This window comes from Meles meles, chromosome X, assembly GCF_922984935.1.
Source record: "Meles meles chromosome X, mMelMel3.1 paternal haplotype, whole genome shotgun sequence".
Lineage (NCBI taxonomy): Eukaryota > Metazoa > Chordata > Mammalia > Carnivora > Mustelidae > Meles > Meles meles.
The window spans coordinates 126,893,601-126,919,672 of NC_060087.1; the positions used below are offsets into that span (position 1 = coordinate 126,893,601).

Here is a 26,072-nt window from a genome sequence, read left to right on the forward strand (position 1 = left end):
GATTTTCCTCCCAGAGAGTAACTCAGCCGGATTGCACACCAGGTCAGAAAGAAATGCTTAATGTGTGGAAATCTGAGGTGTGACAGGATGACACATATATCACACGCTGTCGATTTGTTCATTTCTCGGAACTGACATTCACAGGGAAACTTTCTTAAATTAATCTTAATTGTAGACACGATCTACCAGAGCCTGCGTGATCAAGCCTTTACTGCAGCTATAAGAATGGAAGATTTCAAGTTCTTTGAAATGAAGATTAGTACCTGGAGACTCCAAATTAAACTCCTTTAGAAGTAATTCAAGTCAAAAATCTCACTTTAGAAAGCTGGAGAATCAGCATTTCTATACAATCAAGCCTCTTAAATGATTTCTGGTTTTACACCAAGAGATAAAGACCCATCCAGTCTCCTTGAAGTCTTAGGTTTTGATTCTGTTCTCTTGGGCCAGTGGTCCTCCCAGGAGGTTCTTTGTGTCAGGGTTTGTGAATCTGGGATATTGGTGAGGTGTGGAGGGGGCCCAGTCAGAGAGAATGGGACAAGCCTACCCGAGAGGGAAAGGCCCCAGGGGAGAGGCTGTGACTTCTGGAAATTGGGCTGAACTCCCAACTTGGAGCTGTATAGCCAAATCAGAGAGGGACAACAGCCTGGCCCAGAGGAATCTTCCACCGTCGCTGAGGTGCTCTGGGGAGTGGAATTGGAGGAAAGCAATGAGACTGGAGGGGCTAGAAGGCTGAGCCACCAGGAGGACAGCAGCAGTTCCTTGGCTCTGATTTTGTACTTCCTATAGCTCCTGCCCTCCCTGCAACCTGCTTTCCCTTTCCTTCACTCGCTTGCTGCAGGAAGCTTGGCTCAGAGGCACATCAGAAGGTCCACTCAAAAGCTCAGTTCTAAGGCTCTGGGACCCCATCAGAGCCAGAGATGGGCAGGAGGAGAAGGAGGAGGAGGGGAGAAGGCAAGGCTGCTACCCTGCCTGGGAGCTGATGTTGACAGTGAGCCAGTGCTGGGCCTGGGCAGGCTGGCCAGCCCCTACCATGCTGCCTCTCTCAGCATCCTCTCTGTTTCAGGAGGGTGGCTGGGAGTAAGGGCTCCTTCTGCCCAGCACAGCCTTCCCTCCTGGTTTTGATCTCAGGAAGAAAAAGCCCCTGCCCCTTTTCCGAAGCAGCAGCAGGCACCACTTGTCTCTTCTCTCCTTCCCGCAGGCACTTCTGTTCCAAGTGCTGCCTCTTGCTGGCTCCTTCTGCTTCTGCTTGGTCCTCCCGCTGATTGGGAAGAAAGCGCACCAGTGGAGTGATGGGGGTCTGGAAATCTTAAAGGAGCAGCTTTATTACTGTTGGAATTTTATTTACCCAGCACATTATTATTATTTATTGTTTGTCTTTGCACAATCAATATAATCCGCTGAGAAAAGTGAATATAAAGTGACCATAATCACCACATTTAAATGTTAATTGTGGATATTCTGGGTTTCCTCTAAGGATTTTCTAGTAGATCAAGTTCTAGTCCTAGCAACAATCATTATTAGCAATCAAATCCAATTTGAGAATCATTTACAGAGGGCACAAAGGTTGAGGGCAGTCAGTCCCCGCCACCTCAAGGGCTCACAGTGGAGAACTTAAGACTGGAATGCCCATGAATCAACAAGCCACAGGGATCATTTGAAAATTCCCAGTACCACTTTTGCCCATAGTTCTTTGATGGTAGAGGCTTTGACCAGAGGAGTTTACAAGAAGTCAGACTGATAAGGTTGTCAACCCGCATTTGGTTAAGAACCTGGTTTTATGCAAAATAAATAAACATTTGAGCAAGGCCCTCCTGGGTACTGGAGGAGCCATATCTTAGCCCCTTGTTTCTGTATGTTAGTGCTGTGCTCTTTTCTCAGACTAAGATTACAGAAGAGGTGAAACTCTGGGCCCCTCAGGTTCAGACTCAGAAGGCAGCCACTTCTTGTAGCGCCTTCTACTTCATTAAAGCCGCAAGCCGGCTTCCCGGATTCTAGGTTCCTGTCTAGTTTCCCCTCGGGGAGAAATGTCACATCTTGAGCAAAGTACCCAGTCTCTGTGCCTCCGTTTCTCCTCGGTGGGAGGGGGAAGTAAAGCAGAGCTATTTGGACGATTTTGAGAATATGAGATAGTATTAGAGAACAGGATGAAGAAAATGAGCCCCAGAGAAGAGACTTTGCTCAGAGCACACAGATAGGATCATAACTGGCACGCTGCTCTGTCAAAGCTGTCTACTGCTCTTCCTAAGAGTCCTAGCCTTAAGATTCCAGTAATGTGCCAAGACGATTCCCTCTGTATAACAACATGAAGAAGGCAAATGAGAATTCTGGGACTCCAGAGTGCTACTGCTCCTGAATGCTGGAACCGGGTCCTGCCCCTTCCTACACCCCCTCTCCCTTTGGAGACCAGGAATCCTTCCGTGAGGGTGTTGGCTAACGGGGTGCACCCTGTCCTGGACCACCATTGGAGGCTGAAGGAAGGGAAGAAGCTGCACGTGGAAGGAAACAGATTCTCTCGCCAGAATGGAGACAGGCAGCCGGTGGGTGTGCCAGTGGGCATATACCCCACGGCTTTCTCCTTTCCCAGAGGGGGAAAGAGCAGAAGTCCTTTGCCCCAGGCACGTGGAGGTTGTGCGGGGAAGGTGATTGTGCCGCCGACTTTCCCAGCGTACTAATCCAGAAGCCATGGTTCACACAGTGGCAGTAGCTAATGCCTCCCCTCGCAGCCCAGGAATCCGGGGCCCGGAGCTCGCGCACCTACTAGGTGCGCGCCGCGCCCCGCAGCCGGGCCCGCCACTGCGGCATGCCCCGCCGGCCTGGGTGCGGGCACGCGGCGCCGCGGGGATGGTGAAGGTGACCGTCTTCTCCTTCCCGGCCTCGCGTGTGCGCTGCGGGCCCGAGCATCCCTCGGGATGCCCGCCAAAGTTTGCTCTGGTGCTCGGGAGCTGGAGGAGAGTCCCTGGGCTGTGGGGGGTCGACCCTGAGCCCCGTAGCAGTTAGTGCGCTCTTTTCTGGTTCCAAACAGTAACTCCCGTAGTGGGAGTGGGTGGGGGTGCACAGGGGGGGTCCCCTTCTCGGAGCCCTGGTCCCAAGCCCCCCGCCCGCATCCCTACAGCTGCCCCCCGGGCTCGGGCCCGGGTCCCAGACTCTGCGATCGCTCCCACCAGCTGATTTTGACAGAGGGGGGTCCCGGGCGGCGCAGGCAGGCACCGCGAGCCCCTGCCAGATCCGGGGCCGATAACGTGCCGGCTCCATGTCGCGGCTTCGGGCTGCCCAGGCTCCGCCTCCTGTGAGTGTGTAAGTGTGTGATGCTGCCGCGGCCGCCGCCGCCGCCGCCTGTGCAGCCGCCGCCGCCGCCGCCGCCGCTGCCGCTGCCGCCTCGGCTGCAGCTGCTGCCCCGGTTGTCCCCGCCGCCGCCGCTCCCGCTCCCGCCGCCGCCGCCGGCCAGCAGCCCGCCAGGCGGGCGGCCCCGCCGGCCCGAGCCCCCAGCGCTTGCAGCCGCAGCGTAGGGGTGCTGGGCGCGCGGGCAGCCGCGGAGCGAGCGGACCCGAGCGGGCGGCCGGGCACTCGCCCGCCCGGTGCCACCTCTGCCTCCGCTCCGGAGCGCAGGACCCGGCACCTCTGGCGTCCGCCGCCGCCGCCGATGCGGCCTGGGCACTTTTAGCCGGGCGGTAGGGCCGGAGAGCCGGGCCGCCGAGAGCCGTGAGCGAGCCGCGCCAAGAGCCGCGCCGACCCGCCGCGAGCAGGGACGGACGCCCGCCAGTCGCCGCCGCCGCCTGGCCGCTATGGATCTATTCGACTTTTTCAGGGACTGGGACTTGGAGCAGCAGTGGTAGGTGTTGAATTTTGCCTTCTCCTCGCTACGCGGGTCCCCCGGCTGGGGCTGGGCTTTTCGCCTTTGTTAAGAGGAGCCGGGGCTGTGGTGGGGGCGCCCCAGACGCCCTCCCAGTTGATCTCAGCCACCGCTGGCCCCGCCGCCGCGACTCCTCGGTGGGGTGCCCGGGTGGGGAGGGGGGTGCGGGCGGAGGGTGGGATGAGGGTCCCGAAAGCGTAGCTTGGCACTCCCAAGTCCAAAGAGTTGCCTTTGGCCCAAATCGGAGCCCGTGCTGCCTGCGGGCTGAGCCGCAAGACCTCCGCGGGGATTTTCTCTGCGCTCCGCTGGCCCCGCCGGCCTCCCAGCGCACCGGATCTTGCCTGCCCCAAATGCTTCAACTTTCCAGGTGTCCAGCGCCGGCGGCCGGTAGCAGGGACTGGCGGCGGCCAGGTGCCGCCGGCCTCCCTTTGCTTCCTCTGCGGCCAACTCCCCCGCCGCCGCCGCCGCCACCACCACCTCCTTCCCCGCGCCTCGCGCACACCTTTCCTTCTACTCGCTCAGCCCAAGTTACCCGCTCTAGGGCTCCTGGTGGCTTAGGGGGCCAGCAAGCGGAGGACCCCGAGTCTGGGCAGATTTCGGCGTTGGCTTTCAAGACTGAGGGTTTTTGAAGTTGGCCCCCCGAAGTCCGCTGCTCCGACGTGTATGCACGTGTAATAACCGGCTGGACCCCTGTCCGCTGCCCCCACTGGGAGGCAGCCGCAGGTTTGTGTCATGGGCACCCAGCTCAGACTAGTCAGCTTTTCCCAAAATACCGTAAACTTGCCGCTCAGAGCGTTTTGAAAGATGGTGCAAAGGTGACTGGAGAGCCTGAAAGTTGTTACTCACTGCATGCTGTGAGCGCGCGTGTGCATAAATAGCGATATACGTATCTATTAACTTTTGTAAAAACTCCATCTTCTACCACATGCGTTATTATGGTTAATCCGTCACAACATTTTAACATATCAATTGTCCCCCTTTCCCCCAACACACACAGCCCGTGGAATGGGGGGAGGGGGGAGGATGGGACTGCAGCAATTTAGAATTGCATCCTTGCTTATTGCCTTTTTAAATGTAGTTAAGATAATCTACCATACCCACCGATTGTGTGATATCTTCTGCAATGTTAAACTGCTGGCAGCCGTTGGCTATGACTGCTGTGTATTTTTACAAGGATTTCCCTTGCTGATGTGATATTTTAGGCAATTTCCTTCTTTAGAAAAGGGTCATACTCTTAGCCAATAGCTTCATTATGCCAATCGTGACTCCTTTAGTTGCAAATTCAAGATCATCAGAACTTAAATACATTTTATTTTACAGCAATTCTGGGTAAATCCTTGAAGCCACAAATTACGTTGTATCAGTATTAATCTGTAAGGCATTTTTTATACCATGCAGGGTTTTATCAGCCCTGCAGAAAAACACGATATTACAATTTTTAATATCCGTGCTGTTATTTAAAAGTAAAGATCACAATAAAATTAGTCCCCAATTAAATATTACGCTCCTGCAAACAGCCTTTACTCTGCTTCACTAATTTATTTTGCAGACAACTGATAACCAACGCATTACTATTTGCATACAATTTGCCTAATATATGGTGTGCATAACATCATTAATTTAACAGATGTTGTTATAATTGATTTCGTGGGTGTAGTTCAAATGTTAAACATTTCCAAGGTATTAGGTTTTTTAAAAAAGTGTTTATTATATTATTTAACTTCAGTTTAAAACACGAAAACATGCAGTTGTATATTTAAAGAGGAGGGACTCTTGTGATTTATTTTTTCAGAAAAACACATTCCCCCCCATCTGGGGACTATTTTTTCTTTTATTAAGGAAAATCCAAAACCTTTTTTCCTCCAGCTCTGTAACTATGCCACATCAGTTAGGAAACACGCAGACTTGGACACTCTGCAAATATGATGTGAAACACGGGTGAATTAATGTAAAACATCTCCATAAATAAGCCAACCTTTCCCTCCGTGCCCATGTACCAGGAAAATTTCTCCTTCTTACTGTGTGATTGTGAGGGGCAAACTTCCTTATGAATCTGTGTGTAAACATTTGTAATGAGGTTTGTGCATCTGTTTTGACCACCCCCCCAACTACCGGGGAAAAAAGGAACATAAATATGACAATGGTGGATGAACTAAAAAGACAGTGTCTTGAATGGAAATCTGTACCTTTCCAAACTCTGAGGACATCTAGAGCATGCCAATTGCATGTTCATTGTATGTTCACTTCCCCACCTGGGGAGTGGTGCTAGCCACCACTAGCATTGGTGATGCTGCTTAGAGTGGGGGCATCCATTCTGAGCCCCCCTCCCCCAAGAGGTCCAAGGAGGAAAAAGGCGCCAGCCAAGTTAAGGGTCTCATTTACACTGGATCTTTTCTCAACATTCACTTGTGGAACAGCAAACTCTGAGCTCTGTCTACGGTAACCCTAGATGTCTGACAACAAATGGATCAAGCTAGCTTAAAGATAAACTCATTTACCTAGACTTAATGAAGGAAGAATTTACATACACAGGCATATGTGTTATTTGCAAACACTCGGCTACAGTAAACAAAAAAGTACATTCTCATTTATAAACACACATTTGCCAGGATGAATGCAAATGGGAAGGATGGGGCATGAATGACACTGCAGTGTGCTCCAGCGCTGGGTCTGGGAGCACTCCAAGCCTAAAGGAACACAGCCCTGGATTTCACGAACTGCACGAGTATCTTAATAGGTTGCGTTCTGGACTCTACGAAAGGGCCAAAGCACAAGTTCTTTAAGATTCTTGGATGAAGGAGCGTTGTTTGCCTGAGTATGAATTTAATATGAACCATTCTGTTAAAGAAGAGGAAGGTGCAGATGTCTGTCTGTGTGCACATGTCTGTCTGTATGCACCAAAGACACCATTGCTCTTAAAAGAAAATGAAAAAAAATGAAGACAAAAATGAAATGTGATTGTTTATGTGATCCTATAGGTTTGCCTGTGGTTAGCCAGTAAATGAATTCTTGAGGTGTCCGGAGATCCTGTAGCTAGGTTTAGGCTTGTTTACCACCAGTGGGGATGTCATTAATCCCTATTTAGGAGGGTATAAAAGCAAAATCAGAGGACCTACCTAATGTGCAGCCTGTCAGTCCTGCGAGCTTCCCTGACCATCCTGCCCCGTATTAATTAGGTATCACTTTGTGACAGGCCAAGGTCCTTTTGGGGGATGTTTATCTTCTTTTCATTATTAAAAAAAAAAAAAAAGAAAGAAGGACAGACAGGTACGGAAAGGGAACACAGAGTTCCACACCGAAAATGAAAAGCAAACCACCACAACAGCAAAATCAGACTGTGAAAAAGTCTCGTGAAGATGGTGGCAAAGCCGAGGGGAGGGTGGCTGACTCCTGGCTGCTAAGGCCTGCAGTGATCGTTTGTAGTTTCTAAGCGATGGCTCACAAGTAGCCTCATTAGAGGCCAGCTTGCACATGGGCAGTTATACAGGAAGAGACTTAAACTCACTAAACTGTTATATAAATAGAAAGTTCAAAGGTCTGCGTGGGGCTGTCAAGGCTGGGAAGGGGCCATGTGCAGGCCAGGCTTCTTCTTCTGGGGGAAGGATGGGGGCAGAGGGGGGAGGCAGCCCCTCGGGGCCTGCCCCAGCAACCCCTGCTTTCCCCAGTTGGCCTCGACTTTGCGGGGGAGGGGGAGACCCTGGTCACCAGACAAAAGTGAACTGTTTCAGATGCAGCATGGCCGCCAGCAAGGCCTGTGTAGCTGTAGTTGTGCGCAAGAGTGGCCCAGACCTGGTTATGGATGGGAAGGTGTCTGACACGTGGGGGTTACACAACCTGTGCCAGCCTTGGGGCTGGTGGGGTAGCAGGAACATGGAAGCCTCGGGGCAGGGTCCTGTTTTGACTAAGGCCTACAGGTTGCCAGGATTTCTCATTCTCTACCTGCATCCATTTCTCTCTCCCCCTTCCCCTGTTTGCCTTCCATGCATTCATTCAGGGAAGCCTGTGGGGTTGAGTCTTTTAAGGGAGTGTCTGGGGAGGCTAGATGGGAGGCAGTGAAGTTAGCTAGCCTGATAAGAAAGGTCTCCTCTACAACCCCCTTCCCGCCCCCTGCCCCCTTGCAAACATCCCCAAAGAATAAAAGCTATCTCTGTAAATCTTAGAAAGGCACATCTATTGGACAAAAAAGAAAATGATCTCCTGTTCAAAATCAGTTTAATGATACATGAATTGGTTTGCTAATGATTCAGTCAAGCATTTAACAACTTTAAAATATACAAATCAAAATTGAAAATAACTGCCTTAAAAATGAATCTGTCATTATAGACATAAACAAGATTCCAAACATTTAAACATTTTGTAGATGGATAAAAATTATATTGTATTTAAACATGCTAATTATTGTTGAATAGAAATGGCTTTAATGTGCTGAACCTTTATTTAATGCCCATTTTTCTTAGCTAAGACTATTTCTTGCATGCAAAATTTGTACACGTTTCATGTAATTTCAAAATCATAAAGGTCCAATAAAATGGCCATCTCTCAAACCATCTAGAAGCTGTAGCCTCATGATCTTGTAGCTCATACCTCGGAAAGTGAAACTACAGTATCCTTGATTAGCCTGTAGCCATGTAGACAAAACAATTGTTCCAGTGATAACATTTTTCATTTTTAATTTTGTCTTTCTTTTTCTGATTGTTGTGGGATAAAGAAAGAGAGATTTTAAGAACTTGTTTGCTGATAGTGGGAAGGAATGTGTTGCTGATTAAAGAAACTGAGACTACAACTTGAGCAAGCCTTTTGAACAGTGTGTGTGTTTCACCTGTGTATTGTAGAATACATTGCCACTGCTGCTACTATTTATTATTATTTTTTTTAATATTTTATTTATTTGACAGAGAGAAATCACAACTAGGCAGAGAGAGAGGAGGAAGCAGGCTCCCTGCAGAGCAGAGAGCCTGATGCGGGGCTCTATCCCAGGACCCTGGGATCATGACCTGAGCCGAAGGCAGAGGCTTTAACCCACTGAGCCACCCAGGCGCCCCGCCACTGCTGCTACTATTATTTGAGTGTTTAGTCTGTGCCCCCGGCATCAGTGAGTGCTTTGAATAGTCAATCTTACTTTATCCTTCAGATATCTTTATGAGACAGGACCTGTTACAATCTCGATTTTACAGATGAAGAAATGGAAACACTAGCATTGGTGATGCTGGCCAGGTTCTACTTGAGATGGAATTGACCCCAGAGTCCATACCATTGACAACTGACATTTTGTCTGAGCCTTTTCAACATGTGGAATACTTTCCTACGTGTCACTTCATTTGGTCCTTGTAAATTAAGGTGTGCAGCTGTTATTCCCATTTTACAGATGAGCCAACAGCTCTAGAGAGGTTGTTTGACTCACTTAAGTTCACACAACCTAGTTAGTAGTAGAGCTTGGTCAGAAATCCACACCTCCCAATTTCCATGTCAGATGTCTTTCCCCAGAACCTCATTGCCTATTTATTTTTTATTATTATTGTGTGGGTCTGTGCCCTTAGTTGTCACTGAAACAAATGGTTTGGATTATGTATATCATACTTGTGTAAAAAGAAACAGTGAAATTAGCGTGTAATTGACTAGCCATGGAACTCTGCCTTTTTTCTTTTAAATAAAATAAGAACAGTTTGTTTACTGGTATAATCTCTTAGCACTTCTTTGGTGGATGCCCCTTTAATGAAAACATGTGAATCAAAAATTACATATATATATATATATATATATATATATATATATATATATATATCTGTGTGTGTGTGTATGACTTGAATTTTGTTTCTTTTGTGTGTGTGTATATATATATACACATATATTCTATATAATATATGGAATATATATAGAATATATATACAAATCCTTGGGAACTGTCCATTTAAATTTGAATGCCTTAATTTTGAAGATCTGATACCTGAACACAAAGAAGACCATGAGATATTTGGTTGTTTTGGAACCTCAAAGCTGGGAACCTGAGGTGGATAACATTTCTTTGTAAAGCTTTGTAACTTCCACATCTGTTCTTTGATTTGATCCTTACATTAACCTTGTGGGTTTCTCAGGACCACTATTATTAGCTGTATTTTATAGATGAGAAAACTGAAGTTCAGAGAGGTTAAATGACTTGCCTAAGTTTACACAGTAAGTGGATGATCTTAGGATTTGTGTTTATTGCTCTTTTCACTGTGTTACTACTGTTGTATTAAGTCGTTTATGTTTAAATACCCACACCACTTCCTAGGGAATGGTGTATCACCCTCCTACATCATCTAGCACAATGCCTTTCCCATTATAGGTGCTCAATAAACATCCATTGATTGATGTTAGAGCCCATCAGCTCAGAGGGCCCTATGCAAATGCTTGTATCTTTCAAAGATAGTTGCTCAGTAAATCTTGGTGATAGTACTGGCCCTCTGCCTCTTTGATAGTGTTTTGTCTGTAAACTTTTTGAAGGTCTCCTAGCCAGTCTGGTCTCTTTTGCAGAATGTAACCAGGAAGAAAAATGGTTACCAAAGAAGCTTAAGAGTAAGAGGCAAAATTAGAAACTTTGTTATTTATTGGTGTGATGGAAAAAAACAGAACTTCTGTGAATTCCAAGATATGCATAAAACTGAAGAACTCAATTTTTAAGGTACAGGGCACGGGAGTTAATGGACTAGTACTGTGTCTCAATCCGTACGGAGAACGTTAAAGAAGAATGTGTGACAAAAATCTGAAGGAACTGAATGGTTGGAGGTTGGGATTCCTCCAGCTTTCCTTGAGTTTCAGCCTTCATGACTTGTATTTCATCACGAGAAGGCTGTTTTTCTACTTAACTGTAGCAGATCCATGCCATAAATTATCATGACTGTTAAACAAAGGTCCAGCACTAGGTTCCTCTAATGTAAAACTTTTATGTTGCACTTTAATGAAATTTTATATGCATGTTCAAAGCAAGGCACACTTTACACTGTGGAGAGGCCAGTGCTCTGAATTGTTGAATTTATTTAAAAGTAAATCTTTTCGATGACCTTAGCTGCTAACATCCACCTACTTACTGAGCTGAGAAAAATTATCTGAGTGCTTAAATAAAATGGCATGATTTAAGCAGAGCTGACAATAACACTACAGCTAGAATCTGATTTTGATTATGGATTGCTTGGTTTATGGAATGCTATTTTTTATATACCTGTGCATTTTGCTTCATTTGAAAAAGAAAATCAGCCAGTGATTTAAAGTAATCTTTGATTTGGTTCTTCAATAGGCCTGTGCTGGCAGATGAAGGTATAAAAGCCACACATTGGGAAATAAGCTAAGGAAACAGGTTTGGCTTTCATTACAAACTCAAAATCACTCATCTGTTTATTTTTCTAATGTTCCTCTTGCTGGGAAAAAAAGGAAAAGAAAAAAAAAGTAACATTGCTTTCATCCTATGAAGAATGATTCGTTTCATTGCATTTCCAAATAAGAATTTTCTGTACTGTCTGTCATCTTCAGTGGAAACCAGATCTCAATAGCAAATACTGGTTCTCTTGGTGGCCTTGATTAAACTCTATGGAGTCCGAATTTTGGGTTCTATAGGCAACATATCTCCTGGAAAGGGCATTGAATTTTTTTTAATATAAATAAAAAGGTAAAACCCTACTTATTTTATTGTAACACTGCCACTGCAGTGTCTGCTTTAACAATCATTGGAGGAAGAAGGTATTGAGGAGTCTGATGTCTCCTTGGTCTTTGGATCTCTCAGCATGGTTCGATCAAACCACCCTGCCCGAAGTAGCATGTTACAGACCCATTTTAACCTTCTGACTGTGGTAATATGTACATAATGACCTGGCTATCTAGTGACTGATGAAAAATGCATTCACAGAGGCTTTACTTCTCCTTTCAGAATGACAATCAACTAATTTTTTAAATAAATTAATTTTCCAAAGGGACTGACTGGTGGGGTTTGCATGCCAGGTCGGCATGGCCATAGTAACTAAATTAAATTCCAGAATGATGGATGTTTCTGAGGAAGTGCCATGGAATCATGGTGAGATCTCATCAATTAGCCATTATTTATTTGCTGGCAAAAAGGCATGGCTTCGGAATGTAGAGATGAATCAGTCTCTCAGACCTGGTGCTTCAAGACTGGAGGGCCCTTCAGAATCATGTGGTCCAGCCTCCTCATTGGATGGATGAGGAGACTGAGACAGAGGATGGGGAAAAATGGCTTGCTCAAGGACATACACTGGGTAAGTGATACGGCTGGGTTGGGAGGTCTCATGCCCTGGTCCAGTGTTGGTCAACTCTATTGAGAACTGTTTCCACTGTGTACCTACTCTGTGCCCAGTGCTTTGTGAGGTAGTCCCTTTTAAGGGAGTTGAAAGGGGTGTAAAAATGACCTTCTGGCCCTGCTGAGTTGAGGTAGATTTGAGGAGATAGTATATTAGGGATAGAAATAAAATAGGAATTCAGAGATAGCGAGAATGTGAGCTAGAGTAAAAAAAAAAAAAAAGGTGTTCCTCACTGAGGCCTGTGAAAATTTTTTTAAAAAGATTTTGTTTATTTACTTGACACACAGAGAGAGAGCACAAGCAGTGGGAGCAGTAGAGGGAGAGGGAGAAGCAGAATCCTCACTGAGCAGGGAGCCCAATGATGCGGGTCTCGATCCCAGGACCCAGAGATCATGACCTGAGCTGAAGGTGCACACTTAACTCCCTGAGCCCCCAGGAACCCCCTTTTGTTTGTTTGTTTTCATTTTTGTTTTTGTTTTTGTTTTTAAGATTTTCTTTATTTACTTGACAGAGAGAGAGAGAGCACAAGCAGGGGGAGCAATAGAGGCAGCAGGAAGCCCGGAGGCCCATGAAACTCTGGAGTACCATTAGCACAGTCCAAATGGAAAGCCAGAAATTTGGGTTGTTTGGAGGACCAGGAGTAGCCAACACTCAGTATTAAACAATGACTTTGGACCCTGAGTTCTCTGGTTTGACAGTAGCTCACATTCATCACATGATTACAGAAGTTACGTTTTGCCACGTGTATTCTGACCACCATTTGCTGGGGGGAGGGGACAAGCACAGAACTCTTGACAAGTATTTTGACTCCCTGAATTATAGAAATATTCATGTGAACATTCTTCAAATAAATACCAAAGGAAAATTGTTTTCCTGAATCCGTCGAAACTAATGTTTGTAAATTGGCCCAAATGCTAACAAAATCGCTGTTTTCAAAAGAAGCATGTATTCTGGCTCTTGAGATGCACCCAAATAGATCCCTTCTTTTGTTCTTTCTCCATTTTAAACAAATAATGCTCTCATTTTTCCAGAAAGTAGGTACCAATATTTTGATTTATGCATTTCCTTCCCCTAAAGTGTGAGTTGGTGCCATCTAATTGGGGTTTATAGCTCTGTTTATGATTAGTCATTTGGCCACCAAATAATTCTTTTTCTGACTATATCATCCTTCAAATCTCAGCTGTGTCTCTGGGGAGCCACTAGTTGTCATCCTCCCACCTCTGCCCACCAAACTCACTCCAGCCCTGTCGAGTTAGCCTCCCCTACTCTGTGCTACCATAACACCCTGAACATACTTGTGACATACTGAAATTGTTTTGAGGGATGGGAGTATGGCTTTTATCTCTGTATTCTTAGTGTCTGATCCATTTGGGGTGCAGCATCATTCCTCTGTTCGATTCATTCAGGCACTGTTCTAGGTCTCAACATTTTTTTTAAAGATTTTATTTATTTATTTGACAGACAGATTACAAGTAGGCAGAAGGGCAAGCAGAGAGAGAGGGGAGGAAGCAGGTTCCCTGCTGAGCAGAGAGCCAGATGTGGGGCTCGATCCCAGGACCCTGAGATCATGACCTGAGCTGAAGGCAGAGGCTTTAACCCACTGAGCCACCCAGGCACCCCTAGGTCTCAACATTTTAAGTGTAGGTGGGAAGCCATAGTAATCAAAATCCAAGTGGAAGTAATAAGTAGAGCTAACATTTCCTGTGTAACAGGCTCTGGTTTGTGTTATCTGATTTCCCAGTTTTACAGGGTGAGGAGATTGGGACATAGGAGTTCAGTGACTTGCCCAGGGTCACACAGCTGAAATGAAATCAAGCCACATGAATCTTTGGCTTCTCTGTTAACCAGTGACGATACTCTGAGAGAGAGGCTAGAGAAGTGGCAAGCCCTGCGTGCTTTGTCACTGCAAATTTGGTATTTACAAATCAGGTTGGGTTTGAGACCATAGCCAAACAGGACATGTAACTGACGTGATATGGACAGCAAGAGACTGCAAGATTCTGCTCCTCTTGGATGTAAGCAACAGATTAGGTGTTTGGCAGGGAACAGCACTGATCTGTAAATTTGGACTTAAATCAAACTTGACAAGAACAGGAGCTCGAGGAGGGTGTGGATTTTGTTTTGTTATATTCACTAGTGTGTCTGCACTGCTTAGAACCTTGTCTAGCGCACAGTAGGTGCTCAGTGACTTTTGTTGAATAAATAAATGGGTTGATCTACAAGAACCTGCTTAATGCGTTCTGGGGTCAAATGTGTACAGAGGTAGTCTAGAGCTGCAAGAATGAGGTCTAAAAGAAGAACTAAAATCACAGAGGTCAGGCAGTGTGGTAGGTACGGGGAGGTATGTTGCCTTACCGTCAACAGATATATTCTTGAAATAGCATGCTTATTAATGTTTTATAAATTAAATGCTCTATATGTGCACCTTGCTTGCCAGGAATCCTGTGGGCGAATTCTTTACTGCTGTGAATAATCCCTCCCAAATAGCCCTAAGCTTATGAGGTTTGCGATTTTAGATTTTTACATATAGCATTTTTCCCATAAGTGATTCCTACATTTAGTATCTATAGTAATGCTGTAAGAGTAATTATGCTAACTTTAAAAAAAAAAGATGTCTTGATTTATTACCATGATTGGATGAGGCTTTTGTCTAGTAGGGGGGGAAGCACACACCTTCAACTTTTGTGAGCCAGTGCTTTGTTTATTTTGTCTTTCTTCTTCTTTTTTAAAAAAATAGTTTCTGCTTTGCAGGCTAACCTAGGATTTGGGTTTTCCTAACATATATTTTTAGACTGAACACATTTTCTATTTAAGCCTCTGGAGGATTCAGATTTCAATTTCATCCCAAGGATGTGCAGAAAAGATTCCATATGTTCCGTAAGATGGTTCGATAGTCGAGGTAGGAGAACCAGCATTTACAGAGTATCATATCATGTGCCTTATACACATGATCTCTATTGAACAAGCAACCCCAAAAGATAGATGTTTTTACCCCTGCCTTCACAGAATTAGGATCAGCTAGTCTGAGTTTGATGGATGATGGGGAGCATTTTGTGTCTGTTGGCCCTCTGTGCGTCGTCTTCAGAGAAATGTCTGTTTTTGTCTTCTGCCCACTTTTTTCATTGGATTATTTGTATTTTAGGTGTTGAGTTTGATGAGTTGTTCATATATTTTAGGTACTAACGCTTTATCAGATAGGTCATTTGCAAGTGTCCATCGATTGATGAGTGGATAAAGAAGACAGAATATTACTCAGCCATCAAAAGAATGAAATCTTGCCATTTGCAATGACATGGATGGAGCTTGGGAGTATAGTGCTAAGTGAAATGGTCAGTCAGAGGAAGACAAATGTCATGATTTCATTCATATGTGGAATTTAAGAAACTAAAGAAGCAGAGGGAGAAAAAGGAGAAAGAGAGAGGGAGAGAGAGAGAGAAATTAAGAAACAGACTCTTAGGGGCGCCTGAGTGGCTCAGCGGGTTAAAGCCTCTGCCTTCGGCTCAGGTCATGATCCCAGGGTCCTGGGATCGAGCCCCGCATCGGGCTGTCTGATAGGCAGGGAGCCTGCTTCCCCCTCTCTCTCTGCCTGCCTCTCTGCCTACTTGTGATCTGTCTGTCAAATAAATAAATAAAATCTTTAAAAAAAAAGAAAAAAGAAACAGACTCTTAACTATAGAGAACAATCTGAGAGTTACCAGAGGGGAGAAGGTAGGGGGATGGGGATTAAAGAGCACGCTTATTATGACGAGCACTGAGTAATGTATGGAAGTGTTGAATCACCATATTGTACACCTGAAACTCATGTAAACCTGTATGTAACTCACTGGCATTAAAATTAAAAACTTTAAAAAAATAGTTTGATGGGCAACTTTAAAGCATTAAAAATAGTCTTGGAAAAAAAACCCTTTTAAATATTTTTTTATTGTTTTCTCTGTGCAAAATTAAAGGTGACAAAATGCACATTAAGGAAGACAGATAAACGGTGATGAAAAAATCTGAGACATTTTAGTGCAGATAAAACCCCCAAGTAGTTCAATTAATCAGATACTAAGATACATACTAGGGGGAGAGACAGTAGGTACTTATGAGTCTTTAATAAATTAGGTCTCATAATCAGAAATGAAAAGTACCTGAATATTAAAGATCCAGGCAAAGGGCATGAGCCACAGTGGACTTTTTTTTAAAAGATCTATTTATGTATTTTAAAGATTTTTTTTATTTATTTCTTATTTTTTATAAACATGTAATGTATTTTTATCCCTAGGGGTACAGGTCTGTGAATCGCCAGGCTTACATACTTCACAGCACTCACCACAGCACACACCCTCCCCAGTGTATTTTAAAGAGAGAGTGCAGAGGGGAGCTGCAGAGGGAGAGATTCCCTGCTGAGTGCTGAGCAGGATGCAGGGCTCTATCCCACAACCTTGAGATCACAACCTGAGCCCAAACCTAAAGTCAATTGCCCAACTGAGGGTAACACTCAGGCATGCCCCCATGATGGACTTTTTAAAGAGTTAACTTTCATATATAAACTAGGTCCCTTTTCCTATAGTTAAGTCATTCTGGCCAGTTGGTTTTGAAATTCTGTAATAGTACACATGTATTCAGACCGCAAGTGGTAGAAGTTCCCATCTAGAATGATGAAGACCATTATTTTTGGATTTTCATTAGCATTTTGCCCAGAAATTACAGGAAATACCAGTGCACGCTCTAATGTCATCGAAAATTGACAGAAGCGGCACATGTCTACCATTCAGGCTTTTGTAAACAATCACAGTTATTCATGTATTTTGAGCAAAAAATAGAAATTTGATGAACCTGTTTCAAGAGGCTTGAAAAGTTAGAGTTCTAAATGTCGATTACTAGCAAATGATGACAGCCAAGCCAGTATTACCTCAGTTGATTAATTTATAAGGATACTGGTCAATGATTTTTACCAACAGCTATGCATAGTAGAATCCTAATGGGATCTGTCTGTTAAAATTACATAAATTCAGGCATTTGATTTATTTCATAGTTTCTCAAAGCTCAATTTTAACTTCATACAAATAATGCATTAGTCACCCAGGATAAATGACACATTGAATAAAGTTGTGATTTTGTCTCCTTCTCATAATCTGATTTAGCACAGGATTACATCTGACTCTGTAGTTTATTTCTCTCCTAAATGTTTGGAGGGAGAGTGGGATCCTTACATCTCCTGCTTCGTATCTCATTAGATGAGACCAGACTGTATTGTCCTTACCCTGCCTCCAGTGTGTGAGCAAGTCTTTCTGATTCAGGTGTAATATTAAGAAATACTACAGCTAGGTCACCTGGGTGGCTCAGTCAGTTAAGTGTCTGCCTTTGGTTCCGGTTGTGATCTTAGGGTCCTGGGATCAAGCCCCACGTCTCGGGCTCCCCTGCTGATGCCTCATTCCAGCCCACCACTTGTGGTCATGTCTTTACTCTTGACCCTGGGGGTTAGGGTATCTTTCCCTTGGACCGTGATTTGGGGTAGTAGTGCTCCAGGGGGTACATCTGAACCTGACATTGCGATCCCATCTGAACCTGAACATCCACATCTGAACCTGACAACGTGATCCCACATTCAATTGCTGTGCCAAGACCTGACAACGTTTTCTACTCCGATCACTGTTACTGGCATATTTCATTAGGTTCATTGCCTTAATGGAAGGTGGAAAGGTGAGTTTGTACAACAGAAAAGCTTTGAAATCTATTTGGTCTGTAGTCGCTTACTAAAATTCGAGGAAAGGAAGGATTTCACATTCATGGCTGACCGGAAATATGTGGGCTTATATTTTTAAGATGTAAAAAACACGATTAGTAGAAAGTTCATAGAAATTCATGGACATCAAATAACTCTTAAAAACGGGTAGATGATAAAGTATGGGGTAAGTTTCCTTAAATTGAACGTAATCATAAAAATTCAGGGGAGAAGCAATATATTCTGAAAAATTTATGAGTTTTTCACAGGGCGAGAGTTTGCAAAGCTTGACAGCCCCCAGTGCATCTGGCCCTGGCACATTCCTGTTTGTAATGAGAACCTTATGAGGTTCTGGGCTTGCTCCCCAGGGGGTATCATAAATGATATGCAAGTCAGAAACTTCATGGCTCATGGCATTTCTCAGAGATATTTTACGTAAGCGGCCTTACCCAGCTATGGAGTGAGAAGTTGGGAAGAGAGTCTACTCATAAATCTTCACTGAGCTTTAATTTAGTTATTTCTTTGATATTGTTCATAGGAATTAGAGAGGGGGAGACCTAACTGAATGAAAGTGACCATCTGACTCCACAAAAATGGTCCAGGTTCTTGGGGCTAATGTGATTCTCATTATTTCATAAGCACTCATTTTTTTAAAGATTTTATTTATTTATAGGCAGAGAGGCAGGCAGAGAGGGAGGAAGGGAAGCAGGCTCCTTGCTGAGCAGAGAGCCAGATGCGGGACTCGATCCCAGGACCCTGGGATCATGACCAGAGCCAAAGGCAGAGGCTTTAACCCACTGAGCCACCCAGGTGCCCCATAAAATATTTTTTTAAAGGGAATAAAATAATTTCTGCCCTCCATAAGTTTATTTTGAAAGAGTGTTCAAGAAACCATTCTGTTTCGGAAAGGAAGGGGCGGAAATGACATCTTGCAAAGTGTTTCAGTGAATTCCAAATTGCAAGTCACAAACTGTTGTGGCTGATAGAGATTTATGCCCCACCAACTTGAAGAATCAGAGAAAGCCTCTTTTATTTAAGTTCTCAAATTATTTGACCTTCATTTTTAAGAAAATGGAAAGATGCTGGAAATGCCAGCCATTTTGCTTCTACCACTTAAGCCACACTTGTTTCTGTCTCTGGTGTCTAATAGTGAGGCTGAATTTCCATCAACAGATAATGGATGAGGGAGGCTTCCTAGCATCAGTCCTGATACTCTGTTGCCCTTCCTTGCTTATTGACAGGAGAATTCAAGCTCTCTGTGAGCCATGTTTCTTTTCTTTTCTTTTTTTTTTCCTCTAAAAATGATACTTCCCACTTAAAAACTGAAATGTAAAAATCATAAAAGCTATAAAAATATATAAAGAAATATGATTGATTGTCATGAATCAATTTGAGCTCCTCTTAGCGGTGTGCCGGCACCATGATAAAGGCAGCTGTGGCTTGATTCTCGAGAAATGCGAGACTGGCAAGAGCAGTTGCGGTCTTGGAACTTCAGGCTTGTGGAGGTCTTTAAGGGGCTTTTCTCAATCTCCCTGCCAGTGGGTACCCAGCGTCTGCCAGTCTCAAAAAACTGGAGGAGAATGAAAATACCTCTTAAGGCAGCTAATTCCATCCTACATGGGTTATATTTCTGCCCTGGAGATTATGCAGAATAAATATAATCTCTTCGGTTTGCCTGAGCCCTTCCTGGGTCTGAGGACAGCCCTCCTGTGTTCACTGTGTTCTCATTTCTCAGGGTAAATGCCCCAGCCTGGGGATGATTGCTTTGAGAGACTCATAGCCATCCTGCCTTGAAATGCAGGTGGGAGATGGCTATGCCCTGAAGGCTCTCGTCCCGTTTGTAGGGTGGACAGAACAGGGGGAGGCCCTCTGCCTTGTCAACACAAACTTCCCTCTGGATAGCTTCTCCTTTAATTGCCACAATATGGGAATCTGAACAGATCAGAAGACTCACAGGAACTTTTCCAGAAGGAATCAAATAACTAATGTTGAACATGGGCGCCTCTGGGGAAACTGTTTCCACTGTGTACCTACTCTGTCTCTCTCTCACTGTGGCCATGTTGACCCACACTTGGCAGAGGCAGTGGTCCCCGCGTCTAGAGCAGCTACTGCACATCAGACAACCCTCTGATCACTTTCTGAGCATGAACTTTGCTAAACCTTCCAGTAACCCTGTGAGGTAGTAGACATGTTTATTACTGACATTTTTACAGTGGGGAAATTGAGGCCCAGAGAGGCTAAGCCGTCTGCTCCAGATCACATAGGTAGGCGTCGAGGCCGATTCGAGCCCGGGACCTGTGACACTGCACTGTAATAACTCAGTTCCTCCGAGACGAGTTAAACATGTTGTGAGTGTCTCCCATTGACCAGGCACTGGGGATCTCGCGGTGGCCATTGTAGAGATGGCCCCTGGAGTCTGATCATGAAATGCTGGAAGTAGGGGGAGAGTTGGGCAGACGTTCCCTCTGAAGATCCTTCCAGCTGCAGGGATTATGGCCCTCTTTCAGATGGCAAAAACAGATACCCCTTCACCAGTCCTGCTCAGTCTACCCTTTGGTACCGCTGCTCTGGTTGATCCATGCTGGAGATTTATGTGAAGGAGGTGAGCATGAGAAAGAGGATCTGGCCAGAGCCACATTTCCAAAGACACCATTCGGAAAGGGCTTGAGTCATCAGTCATTTGTTGAAATATAGGGCACGGGGCATCTGGCTTTCTTTGTGGTTGTCAGGAGGCCAGGCTGACCCACTGCTGCCTCGAATAGTTTCTTTGGTGTCTAGTACTCATTATTCCCACCTGTTGCACGGAAGGGATCTTAAATCACAACCTAGACCCTGTGACACGGCACGACATTGTTGATTACCGCAGACTTTCTTTCAGTCAGTGTTCATCAAACCACATCCCAGACCACACAATTGATGGATTTACCATAAAGCCCTGAATTCTTTATGCCAAAGGAATCTAACGTAAAAAATAATTTTTCACACCTTATTGTTACTGCTATTTGTGGGGCACCCTAAGAGGAATAATTTCTTGCTACCCAGGGCTCTTTTAAATCAATATTTAGTTTAGAATCCAGACCAGAGACTCCACCTGAGGGCTTAGCCTAGTAAGGAGACTTGCGATTCCATTTTGCTTTGGTCTAGTCTTGCACTGGAGTATGAATTTTGCTAACAAGACTGAACACTGCCAGCTGTTTTCTCCAGAGAGTCACCTTGACTACCAGTGTAGGTGATAGATGATGGCCTTTGTGTTAAGAAGTTCAACGTATTTAACTGGTTGACGTCTTCTGCAAGAAAGTTACACATAACTATGGCCGTTTACCGACTATCAGACAAAACCTTTCTAAGCCAGTGTCCTCTGTGCTCTGCCCTTAGCAGTGACCCCACAGGTGACCGACCTTTGACGGGGACAGGAAGGAGTAGCAGGTGGTGCTTGGTCACTTTCCACTCGAGTAGAGGTTACTTTGTGGAGTTTCAGCTAGGGGCGTGTGTATGTCTTGTGTTTAACCTAAGACTGGCTGACCCTTATCAGGAAGGTTGTAGAGGGGATCCCTGCAGTAGATAAAGGTTGAACTAGATGACATTTGAGGTTGTTTCAACCGAGTTTTTATGATGCTTTAAAATCCCGTAGGAGAAAAGCTGTGGTATAGGGCACTGGCTGCGAATCTCGGGCTTGGCATCGGCAGAACATAAAGCTCCAGTCAGATCACACTATATTTACTTTACAGTTTAGAAATGAATGGCTCACGATATTTTGCTTGATTTGGGGGGCGCGACTATTGTGAGAGGGAGACTAGGAAGGTTACCGTAACATCAAGTGTGGCAGACAACAAAAACAGACAACTGCCCAAAACTTCAAAAAAAAAAATAAAGGATGGGGAACCACCAACACATATAGTGTCCAATAAATTCTTGCCTCATTTGTGAGCTCAACAAATGGAGCCTATTAATTACGGTTGCCGTGCGTTGACATTTAAATGGTGCCTTTATCTAACTAGAAACTGCGAAGCTGGCTGTTGCACTCCCAAACCTCTTTGTTCTTGCACTCCTGACTTGGTGCTGGGACCACACTCCATTTGGTTATTGACATGCTTGTTACAGAAGTGGCTTAGCTCTTCTCTGGGTCAGGAGGGAGATGCTAACATCCTCACAATGGAGAATATATATTCATCTCCCTCTTACCCACTCACTTTCTGTGTGTTTTCCAAATCAAACCCAGGCATCTTACTCTTCTTTGTTTCATAACATCATGGAATAAATATTACACTCTTGAAAACACATTCTTAACGAAATCAGTTTGGTTTGTAGTAAATGTCTCGACTTGTGTAGACATGAGCATAATACAAAGCGAAAGGAACTACAAATTGAACAACAACAAAAAAAGTAAATGAGAAAAAGAGAGCTTAAAAACTCAGGGAGGAATTTGAACGGTCCCTTGTGTCCCTGCATGTGGCATCAGTTAATGACATTAGGATGGGCTCTTCAGAGACACGAGGAAGTTAATAATAATGTTCACCTGTGCATGTATATCGTGTATACATGTCTGTGTAAATATATGTACAGATGTGTGCATACATAAGTTAGCTGAAGATTCTAGGCTTTTGTGAAACGTAAACTCTTAAGCTAGGTGGTCTTGATACTCTCTTCCACCTCCCTCCCCAGTCTATACAAACAACCCTTCTTACTGTGTTAGACTTTTTGTTTGGTTGAGGACTGTTTTGTCTAAACAACTTATGTCATTATTTTCTTTTAAACACTCTTTCTTTTAAAAACAATAAAATAATCAATGCCAGCTGCCCCACACACTTATGCATTTAAAGAAAAAAAATGATATAAAACCAGCTTACATCTGAGATGCTTCAAATGTATAAAGTCTCTTCATGGCCAGGCCATATTCTGGGTCTGCTGCTTGTCGAGAACTATTTTCAAGTTGTTTCTGGATCCAGGGAAAGCCCAAATTCATGTTGCCCCATGGCCTTGGCCCCTCTTTAGTTCTGAGACCCCTGTGTATTTTGAGGGAAATGTAATCCATATGTTTCTAATTCATTTACACTCAACTCATCAAAATGTTGTTTTGTAAGAGCCATTGGATGTTCAAGAAGCTTCCCCACCACCCCCACGTCTCCTCAAGAAGGGCATGTTTTGCTGAAGTTCAACAAACTGGAATGGCCCACAGTTCTGAAGTCCTCAGTCACAGCATGCCTAGGGGCTCCAGGGGCAGGCATGGGGCTCCCACGGTTTTGTGTGGGGTTGATGGGCTCGTCAGGTCACAGAACTCTTCTGGCTCTGTTTTGGATGCAGTAGAAGGGATTTCTGAATGCATTTACCTTGAACAGGGAATGGACTCCCCTTAACTGGAACTTTCATTCAGCTCTTCAGAGAAGAAATGCATTTGTCCCAATTTGTCATCGGAAATAAAATGTCAGAAAGTGGAAATCACTCCATACCTCAGCTGTAATGTGCTTTATACTTTAGGCATTTCAGCTTTTGAAAAAATCATATTCACTTCCCCTGCAGTTAATTTTTTTCCCTACTTACTAAGCAATGTGATATAAAACAATCAGAAATATCTTTGCTGCTGGTGGCAGACAGTGTCCCTGAGAAGAAGTGTGCATGGAAGTCAGTGTAGTGGAGAGTAAAGACAGCACATGTTACAAAGGTCGTGGTGGTCACTTAGTGGTACTCTGCCTCCCATGGCCTGAAAATGAAATTTGGCCTTATGGAAGCAGGTACAGTTCCAGGGAAGCCTCTCATGGTGCCACTGTCACCCTTCATGCACCCTGGGACAACACAGAGGACTAATGGCAAACCCAGTACAGCCTCTAGTGATTACTTGGTCTCAAGGATAAAACTCACAGTTGTTCCACAGCCTGGAAAAGAAACTTTTGTCTTCTGGAAAAGAAACTTTTGTCTTCTTCTTGCTAAGAAGTTCTCTCTCTTTTTAAAATTTGTTAAAACTTATTTTATTTATTTTTATTATGTTACGTTAATCACCATAGAGTACATCATTAATTTTCGATGTAGTGTTCCCAGATTCATTGTTTGTGTATTAAGATGTATTCATTTGGGCACCGGGTGGCTCAGTCATTGGGTGTCTGCCTTCACTCATGATCCCAGGGTCCTAGGATCGAGTCCCGCATCGGGCTCCCTACTCTGCAGGAAGCCTGCTTGTCCCTCTCCCACTCCCACTGCTTGTATACCCTCTCTCAGTGTCTCTCACTGTCAAATAAATAAATAAAATCTTAAAAAAAAGATGTATTAATTTATTTGAGAGAGAGAGAGCATGAGGGAGCAGGTGTGCATGCAAGTGAGGTGGGTGGGGTCTGAAGGAGAGAGAAATTCCTCAAGCAGACTCTCCAAGGAGCATGGAGCTGATTTGGGACTGGATCCCAGTACCCTGAGATCAAAATCTGAACTGAATTCAAGAACTGGATTCTGAACTGACTGAACCACCCAGGCACCCCATGAAGTTCTCTTAAAAAAATAATATGGGGGCACCTGGGTAGCTCAGTGGGTTAAAGCCTCTGTTAGAGCCCCGTGTCAGGCTCTTCGCTCAGCGTGGAGCCTGCTTCCTCGTCTCTCTCTGCCTGCCTGCCTCTCTGCCTACTTGTGATTTCTCTCTCCCTGTCAAATAAATAAATAAAATCTTAAAAAAATAATATGTCTACTTCCAGGAATTAACACTGAAACATATCATATGAGATCATTTGGGTTCTCAAGAGACAATTTCCTTCTATCACAAACATCAAGAAGTCTTAGAACCAAACAATATATATCCCCGTGTGTGTGTGTGTGTGTGTGTGTGTGTGTGTGTGTGTGTAAGTAATCTCCAGGGATTTCTAAACCTGATAATGCCAATCCTTGGATTTGTCTCAATGTGGAACCCTGTGGCTATATGACTACCTAGGTTCTAAGTCAGGGCCACGTGAAATTCACATGACTCTCTCAGGTCAGATTCGATCTCATCATAAATTTGTACTTTTGTAGCTTGTGAGCATGTGGCTTCAGGGTAAAAGGGGAGAGGTCAAACAAGTTGTGTCTGGGAGTCCTGCCATGAGGTTAAAAAGGCACTTCAGGGGTGGAACAGGACCTCGCTCCCTCCACAGACAGCCCCCTGCTCTCCGCTGTTATGGTGGGGCAGCTTTCTGCGGAGCTACTGTCCCTGTCAGTTCGGGGCAGTGAGCAGGGGCAGAGAACTGCTAGTGAAACCTTTGCCCAAATGTGAGCATCTGTCCCCACATGGTCTGTGAGCCAGAGCCTTTCCCGTTGTGCTGGTGGCTGCCAGAGTTCACACAGCTGGCCTCCCTAGGTCCCAGTGGGTTCTGGTTTGCCTTTGGGCTCTCAAAAACCTCCCCCCAAAGGTTCCAATGCAAAATAGTCAAACCATGGCTGTTATTTGCTGGCCACCTGTTCCGACCTAGAGTCTTCACTTCTCCAAGGGTGGCAGGTGCACAGCACTTTATATTTAACTTTGTGGGCTCGCGCTGAGGCAGTTGACACGGCTATGTAGTCATTTGTGTGGGCTTGATGACCAGCTCTTGTCTCTGGTCCATCTGGTGATAGGGATAGTTTCACATTATGTGTATTTTGGGGGGGCTTTTTGTATTAAGAGGTGAGAGAGGGCTTCCTGAGCACGTACTCGGTTGTTTATTGAAATAAGCACATGGTGTATCTACAAAGAATTCGGAAAAAAAAAAAAAAAAAAAGCCTTGAAGGGAAAACTTTAGTTCCTTCCTGCAGGGGCTACAATGCTATAGGGACCTTTTCAGTTTTGTATTTACTGTTTTACTATTTGTTCTGGGGATCCATTGAGTGGGACTTAAATTTTAAATGCACATTACATCTTTGAAAAGACTTGTAGTACAGAGTTGCACCACACTTGATTTCCACAGACTCCAGCCAGGCAGGAATAGCATCACTAGCCTGGTCCCAGTGCTGGCAAAAAATCCTTCAACAACCCTAGCTTATTAAGATATACATATCTTGTTGATATGATCATGCTTATTTTTTTAAAAAAGATTTTGTTTATTTATTTGAGAGACAGAGGGCATGGGCACGGGGGAGGAAGAGATGGAAAAGCAGGCTCTCCACTGAGCACAGAGCCCAGTGCAGGGCTCGATCCCAGGACCCTGGAGATCATGCTCTGAGCCAAAGGCAGAGGCTTAACTGCCTGAACCACGCAGGCACCCCATCATGCTTATATTCTCATTTATTGCTACTTCAGCCT

At 44.6% G+C, this 26,072-nt stretch overlaps 1 protein-coding gene across 1 annotated transcript in view; it reads left to right on the plus strand.

Annotated features, from left to right (window-relative positions):
* The first annotated feature begins 3,776 nt into the window (after window positions 1-3,776).
* The window catches only part of AFF2 (AF4/FMR2 family member 2), a 492,304-nt gene continuing 470,008 nt past the window's right edge, over window positions 3,777-26,072 (plus strand). Inside the window, exon 1 of the mRNA XM_045994381.1 lies at window positions 3,777-3,829. Coding sequence (XP_045850337.1) covers window positions 3,783-3,829 — 47 coding nt within the window. The 5' untranslated portion in view covers window positions 3,777-3,782. The remainder of the gene's footprint in view (window positions 3,830-26,072) is intronic.